Here is a 16,559-nt window from a genome sequence, read left to right on the forward strand (position 1 = left end):
TTTCTCTTGGACTGTGTCAACATCAGTGTTACATAATATCAAATAATGGTAAAAACCCACAGATGTGCTCACTTTGGCAGCACATATACTAAAACCTATGGATTAAAGCTTATTAAAAACTAATATGTAGATATGCAATTAATAACCCATACTTCCTAGCATAAAATTGAGGGAGCATCTTTTTTGGCATAGCATAGTTTAAGAATTCCTCTGTTGTGCAAATTCGATTAAAGAGATGTCTTTCTGAGACATTGCAGGGACATTCTTTCTATTCAGATAGTTCTTGTTTCTATTTAATTTGCCCCTGACTAAGTCAAATGTTGAGATAAGTACAGAGTTAATTGGCGGCATTTAGTTCTCTTTTGTTGTTAAATGTCTGGAAACCACAGAAAAGCCACATTTCCTTTGAAAATATTAATATATGTCTGTATTCTTTATAAAGCCTTAAAAAGCGTCACAGATCCTTAAAGTATTCCCCTGGCTCAAACTCTTAGTTTGACATATGGCCATCTCTGCTTTCTTTTTCCTTTCTAAAGAAAAATTTCTTAATTTCTTGTCAAAAAAGTCTCATCTCTCAGGGTTGTTTCATATAACTAGATTTTATAATCTCATCAAAACTATTGGTTTGATTAAATTTAGGCAGAAATTTTGTGTAGTCAGTACTTGATTTGGCTTCTTTTTTTTTTTTTTTTTTTGAGACGGAGTCTTGCTCTGTCGCCGAGGCTGGAATGCAGTGACGTGATCTAGGCTCACTGCAACCTCCGCCTCTCAGGTTCAAGCAAGTCCCCTGCCTCAGCCTCCTGAGTAGCTGGGATTACAGGCGCCCACCACCACACCCGGCTAATTTTTGTATTTTTAGTAGAGATGGGGTTTCACCATGTTGGCCAGGCTGGTCTTGAACTCCTGACTTATGGTCCACCCGCCTTGGCCTCCCAAAGTGCTAGGATTACAGGCGTGAGCCACCGCTCCTGGCCTGGCTTCTTTTTTAAATCATGATTATTTAGACAGAAGAACTACTGATGTGTTTGGAAATATTTGTAGTTGGAATAAGAATCAGAAGATGGTTTGTTGCTTGTTTACATTGTTATTGAGATTCAGCTAGTAAACATACTTGCAACAAATGGAGAAAACTTGCCAAGTTCTTGATTTTTTGTTCTTCCTGCTTGAGGCTGAAGGTCACGCTGCTTGGTCTTCACTGCTGTATGTTGACTTTTTCACTGTTAATTCTAAGGCTCCTTTAGATGATGTTATGTTGTCAAGCTCTGTAACAGGGTTTCCTTCCCTATCATAGCCAAACCAACGTGGAGGGTCATTAGTGTTGTATTCCTGCTGCTGAACTTTAGATGACATTCTTTGAGCTGCCTTCCTGTAATAACAGTGCTTAGCATTAGCTAGTTGCAGAAGTAATCCCTAGTGCAAAATTTTCAAACTCAACCAAATTTGGAGTTAGGGAATTCACTGTCACAATCTGAATTCACATGAGACCTCTCTTGCCTTGCTGAGAGTGAGGATATGGGTAAGTGTACAAATAAACAGGGTCCCAAAGCCTCAGTAACTCTGATTCAGCCAGTTCAGAAATTAACAGATACAGTGAATGGGTAAGGAAACTACACATGGCCATGGAAGAGGAACACTGAGGCCTCTATTTATACTGCTTTAAGTAAGCCCCTTCCTTGGTATTTCTAGTTTCTCTGATGAGGGAGTAACCTAACCAGCCTACCTGTGAAGGCTGACCATGCACCAGGCCAGGAGTTCTTAACCCAGAGTTCACAGATCCCTTTTGACTGCATGGATGAACTTCAGGGAGGTCCATGAACTCCCTGAAAGTTCATGCAGTGTTGTCTACAATACACATTTTTATGAGAAGGTTTGTGACTCAAAGGTGTCACAACACTATAACACAGTATTAAAAAATACTATTATAGTCTTTCTTAGCAGGAAACAAGAAAGTAAAGAATGCATCAGAAAAAAAGTATGTCTAACTTGAAAACAAAGCCATTTTGAGGACAGAAGGAAGAATTTCCTTTCCTAGAAAGTTGGTTTGAATCACGAGATTAGTACTAAAAAGGAGATGAGTAATTGACCACTTCTGTACGATTAGAAATGAGTAACTATGATGTTTACCCATGAAGGCACTACCTTCCCCACTCTTGCTGTATGTTACATTGAGTTATTAATTGCAAAAGTCTGGAAACTGAGTCATTGATATGGAGCTGGCATTACCATACACTTCAAGTTAAGTTTGTGCTGAATGGCCATATGAGTTCAGGTAAGGCAATGAAATAGGAAGAAAAAACCCAACAACATAGAGATAACAGTTTAAAATGCTGTTTCAGTTAAATCAAACTTTAGATGTATTAAAATAATTGTAACCAAACTCAACAGGGAGGTAACCAAAGCATTGCTAATTCTGCCTCTAAGCACATTGCTTTTTAGCTTATTATTGGCTCTCACACAAAACTTCTACAAACTTAAAGAACAAATTGAGTAAAAGCAATTATCATATACTAATTCCTAGTTTGGAGCCACCAATCCCTATGGACTAAAACTTGGCAAACAAGTTTATTCTCTTCAGAGAAATATTTATTCTCAGTTTTGAAAATGGTAAGTTTATTGTCAAAGATAATGTTTTGCATTCTGTTAAATTTTTTTATCTTTTTTTAAGGTGCTAGCCTGCATTTTAAACCTCTTATATAATCTTTATATATCCTCAAAGTAGAACATTACTATGCAAAAGTAGTGGGTTTATATCTTTTGCTTTTCCCACATTATTCTCCTAATGATATTTCTCCCTTTTCAATTCTATAAAGGTGAGATTATCATATCTTTCAACACATTTTCTGAACATTTTTCCCCTTAAGACTTACTGAAATATAATACCAAATGTTGAGGCATATAACATTAGCACCATCAGTTTCATGTAACAAACAGCAAGGCTCCACTGTTACCCTTCACCCATCTCTATCAGTCTAAACATTATCCATTTTTCAAAACTCCAAACCAATCCAGCTTCCCTGGAAATGGCTCAAACCCAGTCTTCTCCTCCTCTAAACATCTACAGGAAGTTGATCATAGAATTAATTTCTTTCTATTACATAGCTTCAGGGCATTAATTATTTATAATTTTAAACTTTGTTATTTTCCTTTTGTTTAAGAAGGTAGTAAGTTACTTAAGAGTTTATTACATGTCTTTGCATCTCCCTGAAACTCATCATGAATAGCTCAAACGAGAGATTTCAGCAGCTTACACCAAGAAGGGAAGTCCTTTAACCCTCTTGGCTTCTGCTGGTTTGCTGGTCTAGAAGGGGCATTCTTATGTTCCTATTTCCAACACCCTCCTGCCCCCTGCCTCCCAAACACCAGAGTTCTGGACACACACTGCAGTTCACAGTTGTTCATAATCATTCAATGCCACTGATGTTGACTGTAGTACAAGAGTAGCACAGTTAGAGGCAACAATGATCTTGACCTATAGGAAAAGGAAATGCTTGTTTTAGGGAGTAAAAGATTTGCAAATCCTAATTCACCAAGTTACATCTTACCTTAATGTCAGAAGAGCAACAGTTTTGACGGCTCTAGATAACTGGTAAGAGGATAAGTACTACTAATGATAAGTCTGGGAAAGTGTAAATATTGAGTCCTATAGTTGCTCAGTCAGCTACGAGCCAGGGTAAATTAGATGGTAATTGTGATATAAAACAATTAGCAAGTAGTGGGGGTTTGAGAAAATAACAAGAAAAAGGAAAGTGAGAATGCTGACTCCTTAATATAAGATAAGGAAAATAGTGAGTGAACAGGGAGACTACTCATTTAATGCAGTGTGATGGGACAGAACGAAATGAGCTGCATGTTGAACCCCAGCCATGGGTGAAGTGCCCACTGGTATATGCATTTCTTTAATGTACTCATTCCTTAATCCCTGTCCCCCTTACCCTAGCTCTCCTCTCCATTCCACCCACAGACAGCTTTAGTGAAACCAAACATCAGTGGGTCCCTGACTATTGGAAGTGATGCTTACTGACTGGAGGGGAGCAAAGGATCAGATCTCAGACCCACTCTCCTTCCAGACTCAAGTTCTGGGAGGTTAAGGCTTCCTCCACCTGGTATGTCTTTAGGGCCTGTTTTAGTCTGAAGTGCTTTCACAGCAAGGGTGGTCCTAGGGAAAAACAGAAAATATGAATCTGTCCTGGAGCAAATCTAGGATTATTTTTAGAGAGCTATGGATACTAGTATAGACTATTCCCTATTCCACTTCTTTCCTGCCCTTCAGAAAATCCTTAGCCATGACTAGCTGTCCTCACCACCTTTGGCATCCTCACACGGACTGACTATCCTAAGACCCAGGACCTTGCCAAGAGAAGAGATTGGCAAGTGACGGCCAGAAGGTTTTTCTGAGTTCTTTATCATAGCATCCTATGTAGCTGTGTGTTTGCACACATGCACCTTTAAAAAAAAAAAATTTAGATTCAGGGTGTACATGTGCAGGTTTGTTATGTGGGTATATTACGTAATGCTGGGGTTTGGGCTGCTATTGAACCCATCAGCCAAATAGTGAACATAATGCCCAGTAGGTACTTTGTTAACCCTCGCCATCCTCCCTGCTTCCCCACATTTGGAGTTCCCAGTGTTTATTGTTTCCATCTTTATGTCCAAGTGGTTAGCTCCTACTTTTAAGTGAGAACATGCAGTATTTGGTTTTCTGTTTCTCTGTTAATTCACTTAGGATAATGGCCTCCAGCCGCATCCATGTTGCTGCAAAGGACATGATTTCATTATTTTTCATGACTGTGTAGCATCCCATGGTCTGAATGTACCACCCCATGGTCTGAATGTACCACATTTTCTTTATCCAATCCACCACTGACAGGCACTTAGGTTGATCCCATGACTTTGCTATTGTGAATGATGTTGCAATAAACATACAACTGCAGGTGTCTTTTTGATAGAATTATTTCTTTTCCTTTGGGTAGATACCCAGTAGTGGGATTACTAGATGAAATGGTAATTCTATTTTAGTTCTTTGAGAAGTTTTTATACTGCTTTCTATTTTGGCTGACCTAATTTACATTCCCACCACAGTGTAAAAGCATTCCCTTGTTTCCACATCCTCACCAGCATCTGTTATTTTTTGACTTTTTAATAATAGCCATTCTGATTGGTGCGAGATGATACTTCATTGTGATGGTAATTTTGCATTTCTCTGATGATTAGTGATGTTGAGTATTTTTTCATATTTTTGTTGGCCACTTGTATGTCTTCTTTTGAGAGGTGTCCGTTCATGTTTTTGCCCACTTTTTAATGGGCTTATTTGGTTTTTGCTTGTTGATTTGTTTAAGTTCTAGATTCTGGATATTAGACCTTTGTCGGATGCATAATTTGCTAATATTTTTCTCCCATTATCTTTACTCTGTTGATAGTTTCTTTTGCTGTGCAGAAGCTCTTACACATGTATTTTGAATCGTATCAGGAAAGTTAAAAATGTAGAAACTATATTTCTGGGAGAAACCTCTCTCTCTCTCCTGCCCCTCCCCTTTCTCTCTTAATAGCTTGATGCTGTAGTATGATCAGCACATTGGAGCTAGGAAATATTGAAAAGAACACGTATTCTTAGGAACCACTGTGTGTTCTAAATTCCATAGAGCACATATGGAATTCTTTGACTGCATTCCATTCTGCTTTGGCCTAAGTGACTGTGAGACCCTGTATGAAATGATTTGGGAATTGAACCAATCTGCTGCAATGGTTAGTCATCATTACTCATTTATCCTGGTGAGAGAGGTTTCTTTGGATCAGTATAGAACAGTGATTTTCAAACATGATATGTCAAAGTTGTAACATTTCACATTAGATGGTTAATAATAACACTGTACTGAAGTTTGTTAGTGATTTTTGTTTCTTATAAATTAAAAGGGATTCAGGGTTAGCCCTGTAGTAACACTGTGTGCCTTAGCTGACATTTCCTTCTAATCTCTTGAGTAGGCAAAAAAAGGGAATGTTGGAGCCACCACCAAGGATTGCTCATAATCCACAGCCTCTCTTATTGTGCATCAGACATAAATTAGGCAAAACAGAGCACGTGTCTACCCTTCCTGACCACATCCCTTGAATGTCAGAGCTTTTTAAAAGCTTGAGAATGTAATATAAAGGCGAAGAGCAGCACAGTATGATTAAGACCTAGGTACAAAGTATGGCTCTCCTTATTTGTGTGGCTGTGGGCACATTATTTAACCTGTTTAAACCAGTTTCCTTATCCATTTTGATGATAAAGTGTATTTGTGAGGCAATATCTGTAAAATAGGATTTAGCACAGTACGTGGCAAATAATAATTGTTAAATAACATTATTTGTTCATACTGATAATAAAAGTCAACAGCTCCACATCAGAAAGGCTTGAACCTTTCCATGAGCTAGAGAGGAGAACTCTGATAAGCGTTTTATTTTTTATCAACACAGATCTCCTAGAATGCCTGAGCAGTAGGGACTGTCCGAGTTTAAGCTTCTAGCAACTGCTAAAGAAGGCCTTCCAGGAATTTCATACTGTGATTTGGGGCTCTGAAGGCCACTAAGACTTTCTCTACTAGTTCTCTAGAATTGAAGGTTTTGGGCTCCAGATAGAAATATATCAGAAAGTTCCCTTTATTTTTTAAAAAAATTTATTTCCAACTTTTATTTTAGGTTCAGGAGTACATGTACAAGATATACAGGTTTGTGACATAGGTAAACGTGTGCCATGGTGTTTTGCTGCACAGATCATTCCATCACCCAGGTATTAAGCCCAGTATCTATTAGTTATTCTTCCTGATTCTCTCCCTCCTCCCACCCTCCACCCTCTGACAGGCCGCAGTGTGTGTTGTTCCCATCCATCTGTCCATGTGTTCTCATCCTTTAGCTCCCACTTATAAGTGAGAACATGCGTTATTTGGTTTTCTGTTCTTGGATTAGCCTTTTCGCTAACTATACAATTAGTGATTCTTCAGGTTCTCTGTGGTTCAGGCCCTCCTGGGTTGTGGGGGCCATTGTGAGGGTCTTTCTTCCTCTCTCTCACTCCTCCTACCTTGTTGCCTTTCCCCACAGAGGGCCATAAGTTGAATGGCTGGCTGTCACAGCTGCTTCAAATACAAATAGCTTGTCATGTTTTCTGATCATAGTTGTTACTTATTCCTCCTTGAAATAAAGGAGCCTTTATCTTGCATCCACACGGTGCTTCTGGGGTCACTTCCTGGAAACCCTTCAGACTCTGGGGTTGGTAGAATGCCAGCCATATCTTCTGCAGGAAACTCTTCTGCAAAAGGGCTACAGCCAATTTGCTCATTGACCAAAAGTTTGCTACTCCTCTGGTTCAGAAAGGGTGAGCTGAGCAGACATCTTTGATTTGCAAAGCTGGCGCAGTAGTTTCAGATTCCATTGAGTATAAGTGAATTTATGTATAAAACAGCCTCTTCTGACGGCTGTAATTGGATCTTAAGGGCTGCATCATACATTGTTTTCATGTTCAAAATGGAATCAAGCATGTGGAGAGCATTGCTTTGTGATTCAAAGACATTGAGCTTCTTCCCAAGCCAGAAAAATCTCTCTTATCCCACCTGCCAAAGGTTCTGTTTCACCCAGACAAATCAAAGCCTCTGCAGTTGAGGGAGCCACACTGGCCCTGATTAGAGAGTGAGCATAGGTAAGGGATTAGAGATCATCAAGGGCTTGAGTTTTGAAGGGTCTACATACACTGTGCATTTCAAACTGCACTGAAGGATCTAAATGCAAAACGAAGCTGCTCCATAGAGCACCCGGAGCTGATCGCAGAAAGCTGCATGCAACTAGGCCCCCTTACCACTTCTCTAATAAAAAAATTTGAGGCCAGGGTATTTCAGGAGCCCCCTAACTGACAAGTAGCACCCTATCCTAGATGTTGAACATAAAGACAGATGTTTCTGGAGCTTTACTAGTCCAAACACTGGGACTCTCCAAGCCACTCTACAGTGAGGACTGTCTTTCTCCATTGCTAGACAAAGATGGAATCGAGAGATTCTAGGCCTCTTTCCTGCTAGAGCTAAGCAAGGGTGGAGCTTTCAGGGAGACTAAAAGGTAGTGGTGTGGCCTCTTTAGACAACGAAGTGCACACACCAAACCAGCCCCTTTCTAAGCATTAGGGCCAAGTCTCTACCTGCTTCTTGTGCATAGGGACAGCCAAGTTTGATTGCAGAAGACAAAATAGGCCTTCGGCTGTCATGGCTTAGACAATGGAATTTTTCACAGCTATAGCTGGTTAATTAGAGTTCTACATTGGGGTTTTGGGACAAAGCTCAGCTAGTAGTCAAGTCTTACTATGCCTTGTTTGATTTTTTTTGCACGTATATTTTTTAAATCTAGGGACCTAGCAAGAAGACCGAGCAGTTAAGGCAGGATTCGGATGTTACTGGATATCCTGGGTCTTCCTGACCACTCACTATATTAATCATACTTCAGTGTCCCATATGTCTAGGTCCACTTTGTGTTGCCATAACAAACTACTACAGACTGGGTAATTTATAAAGAAAAGAAATTTATTGCTCATAGTTATAGAGGCTAGGAAGTCCAATATCATCCCATGGCAGGAAAGAAGGAGCCCTAGCTCATCCTTTTATCAGGAACCCACTCCCATGATAACTAACTCACTTCCATGATAACGGCATTAGTCTGTTCATGAGGGCAAAGCCCTCATCACCTAATCACCTCTGAAAAGGTCACACCTCTCAATAATGTTGCATTGAGGATTAATTTTCAACACATGAACTTGGGGGACCACATTCAAACCATAGCATCACACCATGATTAGGTTCAAAGAGCCCCTTGCCAGAAAGTCTCCATTCATTCTAGAATCTTACTTATTAGAAATTCAATAATATTACCTCTTATAAATAGTGATTGGCAAAATATAATCAAAAAATTAGAAGCTAAACTCCTTTGAGTACCACGTTATTCATTCACTGTCATCTTGCTGAAAGTTGTCTGTTAATAATCTAACAAGTTTGGCAGAGACTCCTAGGACCCTACTTCATTGTATGTCCTTTAAATGAGGTTAGCAGTATTCATATCAGAGTTATCTCCAGACCTATCAGGAAGGGTTGAGTCTCCAACCCTCCTCAAAAATTTTCAAGGACCTACCCCCTTCTCTCTGATCCAACTCCAGCTGGCTGCCCTACCCCTGCAGGCCTGGCCCAGTGGGAATGTCTATTTTACAAGTAATTTTTCTTTCTTTTTTCCATTTCATTTTAACACACACTTCCTTGGATAAGAAACCATGTTCTTCCTCAGGCCTCAAGAAACCAGGGCTCATGGTTCAGCTCATGCCATAACTACTTAATTAAGAAAGTTCCTCTGTGAAATCTACATGCTTGAGCCACATTGTACACTTTATACTTTGATAATATTAATTCATAGTATTAATTTTTCACATCTGCCTAATAGAACCTTACCTTCTATGTCAGGGAATGGTCAAGGATTCTCATTTTAAGCATTTCATATGTTACTTTATCAGGTCAGTTAAAATACTTGCACATTTTTGCCCTCAGTCAAGAGGCAAAAACTTGTGAGCTGTTTTAATCAGATGATTCTCTTAATCCTCTAGGGGAGATTAACTGAATGGACTGTATTTTGAGAAATGAGCAGAGGAAGAGCTAGAGTTAAAGCTTTGGACACCTGCTTAGTCAAGGAAGGGAAGATGCTTAAAGTAAAAGGCCTACTGGAAAAGGGATAGGAAACCACAAAGGCCATTTTAGAACAACTCACCATGTTAGCTTCAATTAGGCAAAAAATAAAATGAAATGAAACTTCCTAACACTGAAAGCTGCTATGTATTATGAACCTTATAGCCATATACTATGTTTTCTCAGAAAGTAGTTCTCAAAAGTTTGTCATAGTCAGGTACATACTTACTTGGAAATATTTGTGCAGTATTGCATCTTAAGGATCCGGAGTTGTTTGCAGCCTATCTGAAGGTCCTCAAGAATTTGGTCAGTAAGCAAGACACAACCAGAGATATCCAAAATGTGCAGGTAATGGCATTTTGCCGATAACATCTCCATCGCTGAGTCAGTAATCTGAACACAGAGCCAAAGTAAGTACTGGTTATTCAAACACTATCTCAGGGAAGAACAGTACCTTAGTCACTTTGGGCAACTATAATAAACTACCACAGACTGTGGCTTAAACATCAAACATTTATTTCTCACAGTTCTAGAGGCTGGGAAGTTCAAGATTGAGATAAAGATAGAGGTACCTGCAATTGGTGTCTTGGGAAGTCCCTCCTTATTTGCAGATGCCTCCATTCTTGCTATCTTCTCACATGGCAGAGAGAGAGAGAGCTCTAGTCTTTCTCTTCTCATATGGTCATAATCCCATCATGGGAGCTCTACCCTTATGACCTCTTCTAAATCTGTTGACTCCCAAAGGCCCCACTTTCTATTACTGTCACAGTGGGAGTTAGGGTTTCAACATAATAATTTTTGGAGGACAAACATTCAATTCATAACAAATAGAGTAACAAAATCAGACACTTGCATATTCTCTTTCACCCAGCTTGTCACATAATGGGCCTACAATTCAAGTGAGTTGTTTAACTGTTTCCAAATAAGGTCAGAACAGTAAAATATCTGCCTCAAGTAGCACCAATAGAAATTATGATCTTAGCAAGGCACAGTGGCTCATGCCTATAATCCCAGCACTTTGGTAGGCTGAGGCAGGCAGATCGCTTGAACCCAGTTCGAGACCAGCCTGGGCCACATGGTGAAACTCCCAAAAATACAAAAATTAGCTGGGCATGGTGGCACGTGCCTGTAGTCCCAGCTACTTGGGAGGCTCTCGTGGGAGGATTGCTTGAGCCTGGGAGGTCAGTGCTTCAGTGAGCCGAGATCACGCCACTGCACTGGGTGACGTAGCCTCAGTGACAGAGCGAGACCCTGTGCCCTGCCCCCCAACACACAAAAAAAGTTGTGATTTTGCTGTTATTTTCATTTAAGAGTCCTCTGGTTTGGATGGAAAACTTCATCAAAATTTTTTAGTAATACCTGTCACACCAATATGAGCAACTTATGAAATGCTATAGAGATGGGATTTGGCTTTAAATTTAAAATCCTCTCTAAGGCATCATCAATTTAAAAACATATGTTTAATAACATTACATGCTACAAAACTACAAAATATATATCCCCCAAAGTTAATCTGCAGACAGGCTCATATTACTATGAGAAGAGACCTGGACATCACTGATGGTTTAGATGTAAAAAAGATGGAGTAACCTAGTTCTGGAAAGGGACAAGTAGGTGAGACAGATGTTTGGAAGCAAGGGGAGAAAGAAGCAGAAGCCACAGAGACTACACAAATCCCGCTCTGAAATATCCTGCCAAGGGTTCCAACATATCACAGTTTTGCCCAGATGTCCTACAGAGGTAATTCAAGTATACTACTTAGACTATTTCACTTACTCCAGTATAAGCTTTCAAATTTATAGCTAAACTGAGCCTTGCTGCAGAATCAACTAGATTACTCTCTCCAAAGGAATTTTTTTCCAACTGGATTCAATTTCTTATTTTAAATGTTTGAACATTCTGAAAAACATAGGCCATGAGGCTTGGCTCTTGTTTTAACATAAAGTTAAAAGAAAAAGCACTTCAGTTTGGAACATACACTTTTTAAGTTTGGAAAAAGAGACGTTGTCATTGTCTAAACATGCTTTGTTTCCAGAACATGCTCAGGACCAAGGTTAAACATTATAACTGACTCTCACAAAAATGCCTCAGACATTCCTGCCATACTAGGTTGATCTCTGAGGATCTGATGTCATTGATGAAAGAAAAAAAGGCCCACAGAATTGTAGAAGAAAGGAAAGACAACAAGGTGATGGAAAAGTCCAGGGGAGGTGGAGTTCAGAGTAGCAGGTTTGGTTTGATACTAGGAGAGCTGAAAAGGAGCCTGACAGTTCCTGTAGATCAGCAGCTCATGTTGTTCAATGACTGATGTGATGCTGTTGGGATTTATGGATTAAAGGCTGGGAACTACAGATGGAAATAACTTTGCTGCATTTTTAACTCCCAGATATAAGGTCCTGGTCCCAGCCTCATTGGGCAGATTATGTTACTTCCAACACAACTACTTTTGATTCCTTGAAAAAATGTTTTGGTTTATTTTTAAATGAAATTATTTTATATTTTAGAAATAATATAAGCACATTGCCAAAAAAAATAGCAATAATAGCAAAGGAAAGCAATTACAAATTTATCACTTAACATAACTACTTTTAATGTTCTGGAGTATTTCTTGCTTGTTTCTCATTCCTATCCCCATTAACAGATTTGTAAATACAGTAATTACATTTATTTTGCATCCTCTTTTTTTTCTTTCTTTTTTTAATTTTGCTCTGTTGCACAGGCTGGAGTGTAGTGGCACAATCTCGGCTCACTGCAACCTCCACCTCCCAGGCTCAAACAATTCTCCCACCTCAGCCTCCTGTGTAGCTGGGATTACAGGTGCCCGCCACCACGCCCAGCTAATTTTTGTATTTTTAGTAGAGACAGGGTTTTACCATGTTGGTCAGGCTGGTCTCAAACTGATGACCTCAAGTGATCCACCCACCTTGGCCTCCTAAAGTGCTGGGATTACAGGCGTGAGCCACCATGCCCGGCCTTTTTTTTTTTTTTTTTCCCAAGTTGGGTTTCACCATGTTTCCCAGGCTGGCCTGGAAACTCCTGGGCTCAAGCTGTCTTCTTGCCGTAGCCTCCCAAGTGGCTGGGACCATAGCTGCACACCACCAAACCTCGCTTTCATCTTGCTTTTTTGTTTTTCCTAGTGCATTCTTATACTACTTCACAGTCTTCATATTTACAATCTTTAATTATTATAAAATGTTTTATTTAGTAGATGTAGTTTAGTTTATCATTTACTTATTTCTGGTCATTTCCGTTGTTTTTAAGTTTTTACTATTTAAATAACATTTTGATGACTGTTCATAAATACAGTCTTTTCCAAGTTTTGGACTGTTACCCTTAGGATAGATTTCAGAAAGTGGATTTGTATGCTATGGTTTGAATGTTTGTTCCCTCCAAAACACATATTGAAACTTAACCCAAGATGTGGCGGTATTGAGAGGTGGGGCCCTTAAGAGGTGATCGGGTCATGAAGGCTCTGCTCTCATCAGTGGATTAACCTGTTATCATGAGAGTGGGACTGGTGGCTTTATAAGAAGAAAGGTCTGAACTAGCCTGTTAACATGCTCATCTCCCTTGCCATGCGATTCCCTGCGTTGCCTTGGAATTCTGCAGAGAGTCCTTGCCAGCAAGAAGGTTCTCCACCAAATGCTCCACCTTGACCTTGGACTTCCCAGCCTCCAGAAATGTAATATTACTAAATTTTGTTCTTATAAATTACCCAGTTTCAGGTATTCTGTTATACACAACAGAAAACGGACTAAGACAGGGTATGACCACTTTTGTGGCTCTTGTTTACGAATTTTCACATTGCTTCACAAAAGGATTATACCCATCTATAATGCTATCTACAATATAAGGACCAGTTTCACTGACCCCCTGCCAACCACTGGGCATTACCATTAAAAAATGTGCAATTTGGTAGGTAATAAATGATACCTCAAATAATAATGTTTTAACTTGGATTTCTTTCTTATGTTGGATCTTTTCCCACATTGTTTACTAGTAGTATTTTCTCTGATTTGAATTCCCCAGCTCTGGCACTATTTAATTGTGACCATAGGCAAGTTGCTTAAATTCTCTGAGCCTCAGTTTCCCCATTTGTAGAATGGTTACCCAAGATTGCCACAGAACTAAAGGAGAACATGTATGTGACCAGTGACTAGCATAAAGTAAGCACTCAATAAATGGTAGCTATAATTATGATTATTCATCTCCTTTGCCATTAATAGATGCGATTTTTTTTTTTAGTAGGACCTCCTTATACAAAAGAGAACTTGACTGTTGGCTTTCAGTTTGCTGAATTATACTTTTGTTTCTTCTCCCCTTTGCCCCCTCCCCACCAATTCCTGTTTTGATTGTGTGAGAAGTCAGGTAATTTTACTAGCACTTCTGGTGACGATCCCAAGAAAAAACCGCCTTGAAGATGGACAGCAAGAAAGGGGCTGAATAGTCCACAAAATGAACTTTTAGGTTAATAACAGTTGGTTTCATGAGATATTAACTAATGAAAATCTAATGCAGTAAAAAATAATGTGCTTTAAAGGTCAGGCCAAAAAGAGAGTCTAAGCTCTAGCTTTTTTTAAACCCCTGAACTGTGGGAGGGCTTTTAAATATAACAAACATATTTTGAATATAAGCTGAGCGTGGTGGCTCATGCCTATAATCCTAGCATTTTGGGAGGCTGAGGCAGGTGGATCACTTGAGCCCAGGAGTTTGAAATCAGCCTGGGCAACATGGTGAAACCCCATATCTACAAAAAATACAAAAATTAGCTGGGTATGCTAGTAGTCCAGCTACTCAGGAGGCTGAGGTGGGAGGATCACTTGAGCCTGGGAGGTTGAGGCTGCAGTGAGCTGTGACTGCACCACTATACTACAGCCTGGGAGACAGAGTGAGACCCTGTCTCATATATATATATGTATATATATCTCTAATATATTAATATATATCTAATAAATGTATCTTATATATAATATATCTAATATATAATATATATGATATATTTCCAAGAGAGGGAGAGGCTCTTAGGAAATTATCTTCTTGCATATTATGTTATATTATGCTATATTTGGCTATTTCCTAAGAGCTCTATCATATTATTTTCATTTATTTGTGAGAATGTAGCTGTGGTAGATTAAAAATGGCCACAAATGCTTTGCAGCTACTGTCAGCAAGAAGTAGAGTCTGTTTCCTCACCTCTTGAATCTAAACTAACCTTGTGACTTGCTTTGACCAAAGGAATGGAGCAGAAGTCATATTCTTCTGAGCCAGGCCTCAAGATGCCTTGCAGCTTCTACCTTTAGCCCTTAGCCTCTTGGAATGTGTTACTGCCCTTGAAGCAGCTCAGCTAGCTTGTTGGAGGATGAGACCGCATGAAGCAGGAGGAAGCTGTCCCAGCTGGGTCCCCTAGGCCAACCAGCTCTAAGGGGAGTCAAGAGATGACTGCAAAGAGATGACTGCAGCTCCTTGGGCAACCCTGGGGCCAACCACTGTCAGAAGAACCACGCAGCCAAAACCAGCCCAAATTCCTGGCCCACAGGTTTGTGAGAAAATAAAATGGTAGTTGTCTTAAGCCACTGAGTTTGAGAGTGACTGGTTACACAGCAAAAGATCAGCCAATACTATGTGCCAGGAATCTCATCCTTTGTAATATATGGTAAAATATGACCCATTGATCTTTTTTTTTTTATACTTTAAGTTTTAGGGTACATGTGCACAATGTGCACGTTTGTTACATATGTATACATGTGCCATGTTGGTATGCTGCACCCATTAACTCATCATTTAACATTAGGTATATCTCGTAATGCTATCCCTCCCCCCTCCCGCCACCCCACAACAGGCCATGGTGTGTGATGTTCCTCTTCCTGTGTCCATGTGTTCTCATTGTTCAATTCCCACCTATGAGTGAGAACATGCGGTGTTTGGTTTTTTGTCCTTGCGATAGTTTGCTGAGAACAATGGTTTCCAGCTTCATCCATGGGGGATCCTTTCCCCATTTCTTGTTTTTGTCAGGTTTGTCAAAGATCAGATGGTTGTAGATATGCAGCATTATTTCTGACGGCTCTGTTCTGTTCCATTGGTCCATATCTCTGTTTTGGTACCAGTACCATGCTGTTTTGGTTACCATAGCCTTGTAGTATAGTTTGAAGTCAGGTAGCGTGATGCCTCCAGCTTTGTTCTTTTGGCTTAGGATCGACTTGGCAATGCGGGCTCTTTTTTGGTTCCATATGAACTTTAAAGTAGTTTTTTCCAATTCTGTGAAGAAAGTCATTGGTAGCTTGATGGGGATGGCATTGAATCTATAAATTACCTTGGGCAGTATGGCCATTTTCACAATATTGATTCTTCCTACCCATGAGCATGGAATGTTCTTCCATTTGTTTGTATCCTCTTTTATTTCATTGAGCAGTGGTTTGTAGTTCTCCTTGAAGAGGTCCTTCACATCCCTTGTAAGTTGGATTCCTAGGTATTTTATTCTCTTTGAAGCAATTGTGATCATTTCTTTTCCTTATGACCATTTCGAAACTTCTAATTGATTTTCCTTATGCTCATTTTAAAACCTCTAAGCTGAAAGAATTTCCAAACATGTTAGCCAGCTGCACTAAGAAAATAAAGGTTGAAAAGGGTAGGATTGTCATGGGGAATCCCAGAATTAGCAAATCTCTTACTCCTCTCCCTTTACATTATAAGTCTGTAGAATTGGGATAAAGTTACCTCACTAAATCCTATTTGCTCAATACTCCATGCCTTTCCACTCCTAATTTCCCCATCTGTAAAATGAGGGTAATTTAAAACAGACAAAAAATAGTGTTTACTCTCATCTCCCAGTGTTTCAGTGGTCTGGAGACATTTCTCCAAATAATGAACTTTTTGGGTAAA

The 16,559-nt window shown here is 39.6% G+C and overlaps 1 protein-coding gene across 2 annotated transcripts in view; it reads right to left on the bottom strand.

Annotated features, from left to right (window-relative positions):
- Positions 1 to 695: 695 nt before the first annotated feature.
- Positions 696 to 16,559, bottom strand: part of FBXL13 (F-box and leucine rich repeat protein 13) — a 263,877-nt gene continuing 248,013 nt past the window's right edge. For both annotated transcript variants that reach the window (XM_008963814.5, XM_008963808.7), the window contains 2 exons: positions 9,910 to 10,073; positions 696 to 1,366 (listed from right to left, as the gene is read on the bottom strand). In XM_008963814.5, coding sequence (XP_008962062.1) covers positions 1,177 to 1,366; positions 9,910 to 10,073 — 354 coding nt within the window. In that variant the 3' untranslated portion in view covers positions 696 to 1,176. The remainder of the gene's footprint in view (positions 1,367 to 9,909; positions 10,074 to 16,559) is intronic.

This window comes from Pan paniscus, chromosome 6 (genome assembly GCF_029289425.2).
Source record: "Pan paniscus chromosome 6, NHGRI_mPanPan1-v2.0_pri, whole genome shotgun sequence".
In the NCBI taxonomy this organism is placed as follows: domain Eukaryota; kingdom Metazoa; phylum Chordata; class Mammalia; order Primates; family Hominidae; genus Pan; species Pan paniscus.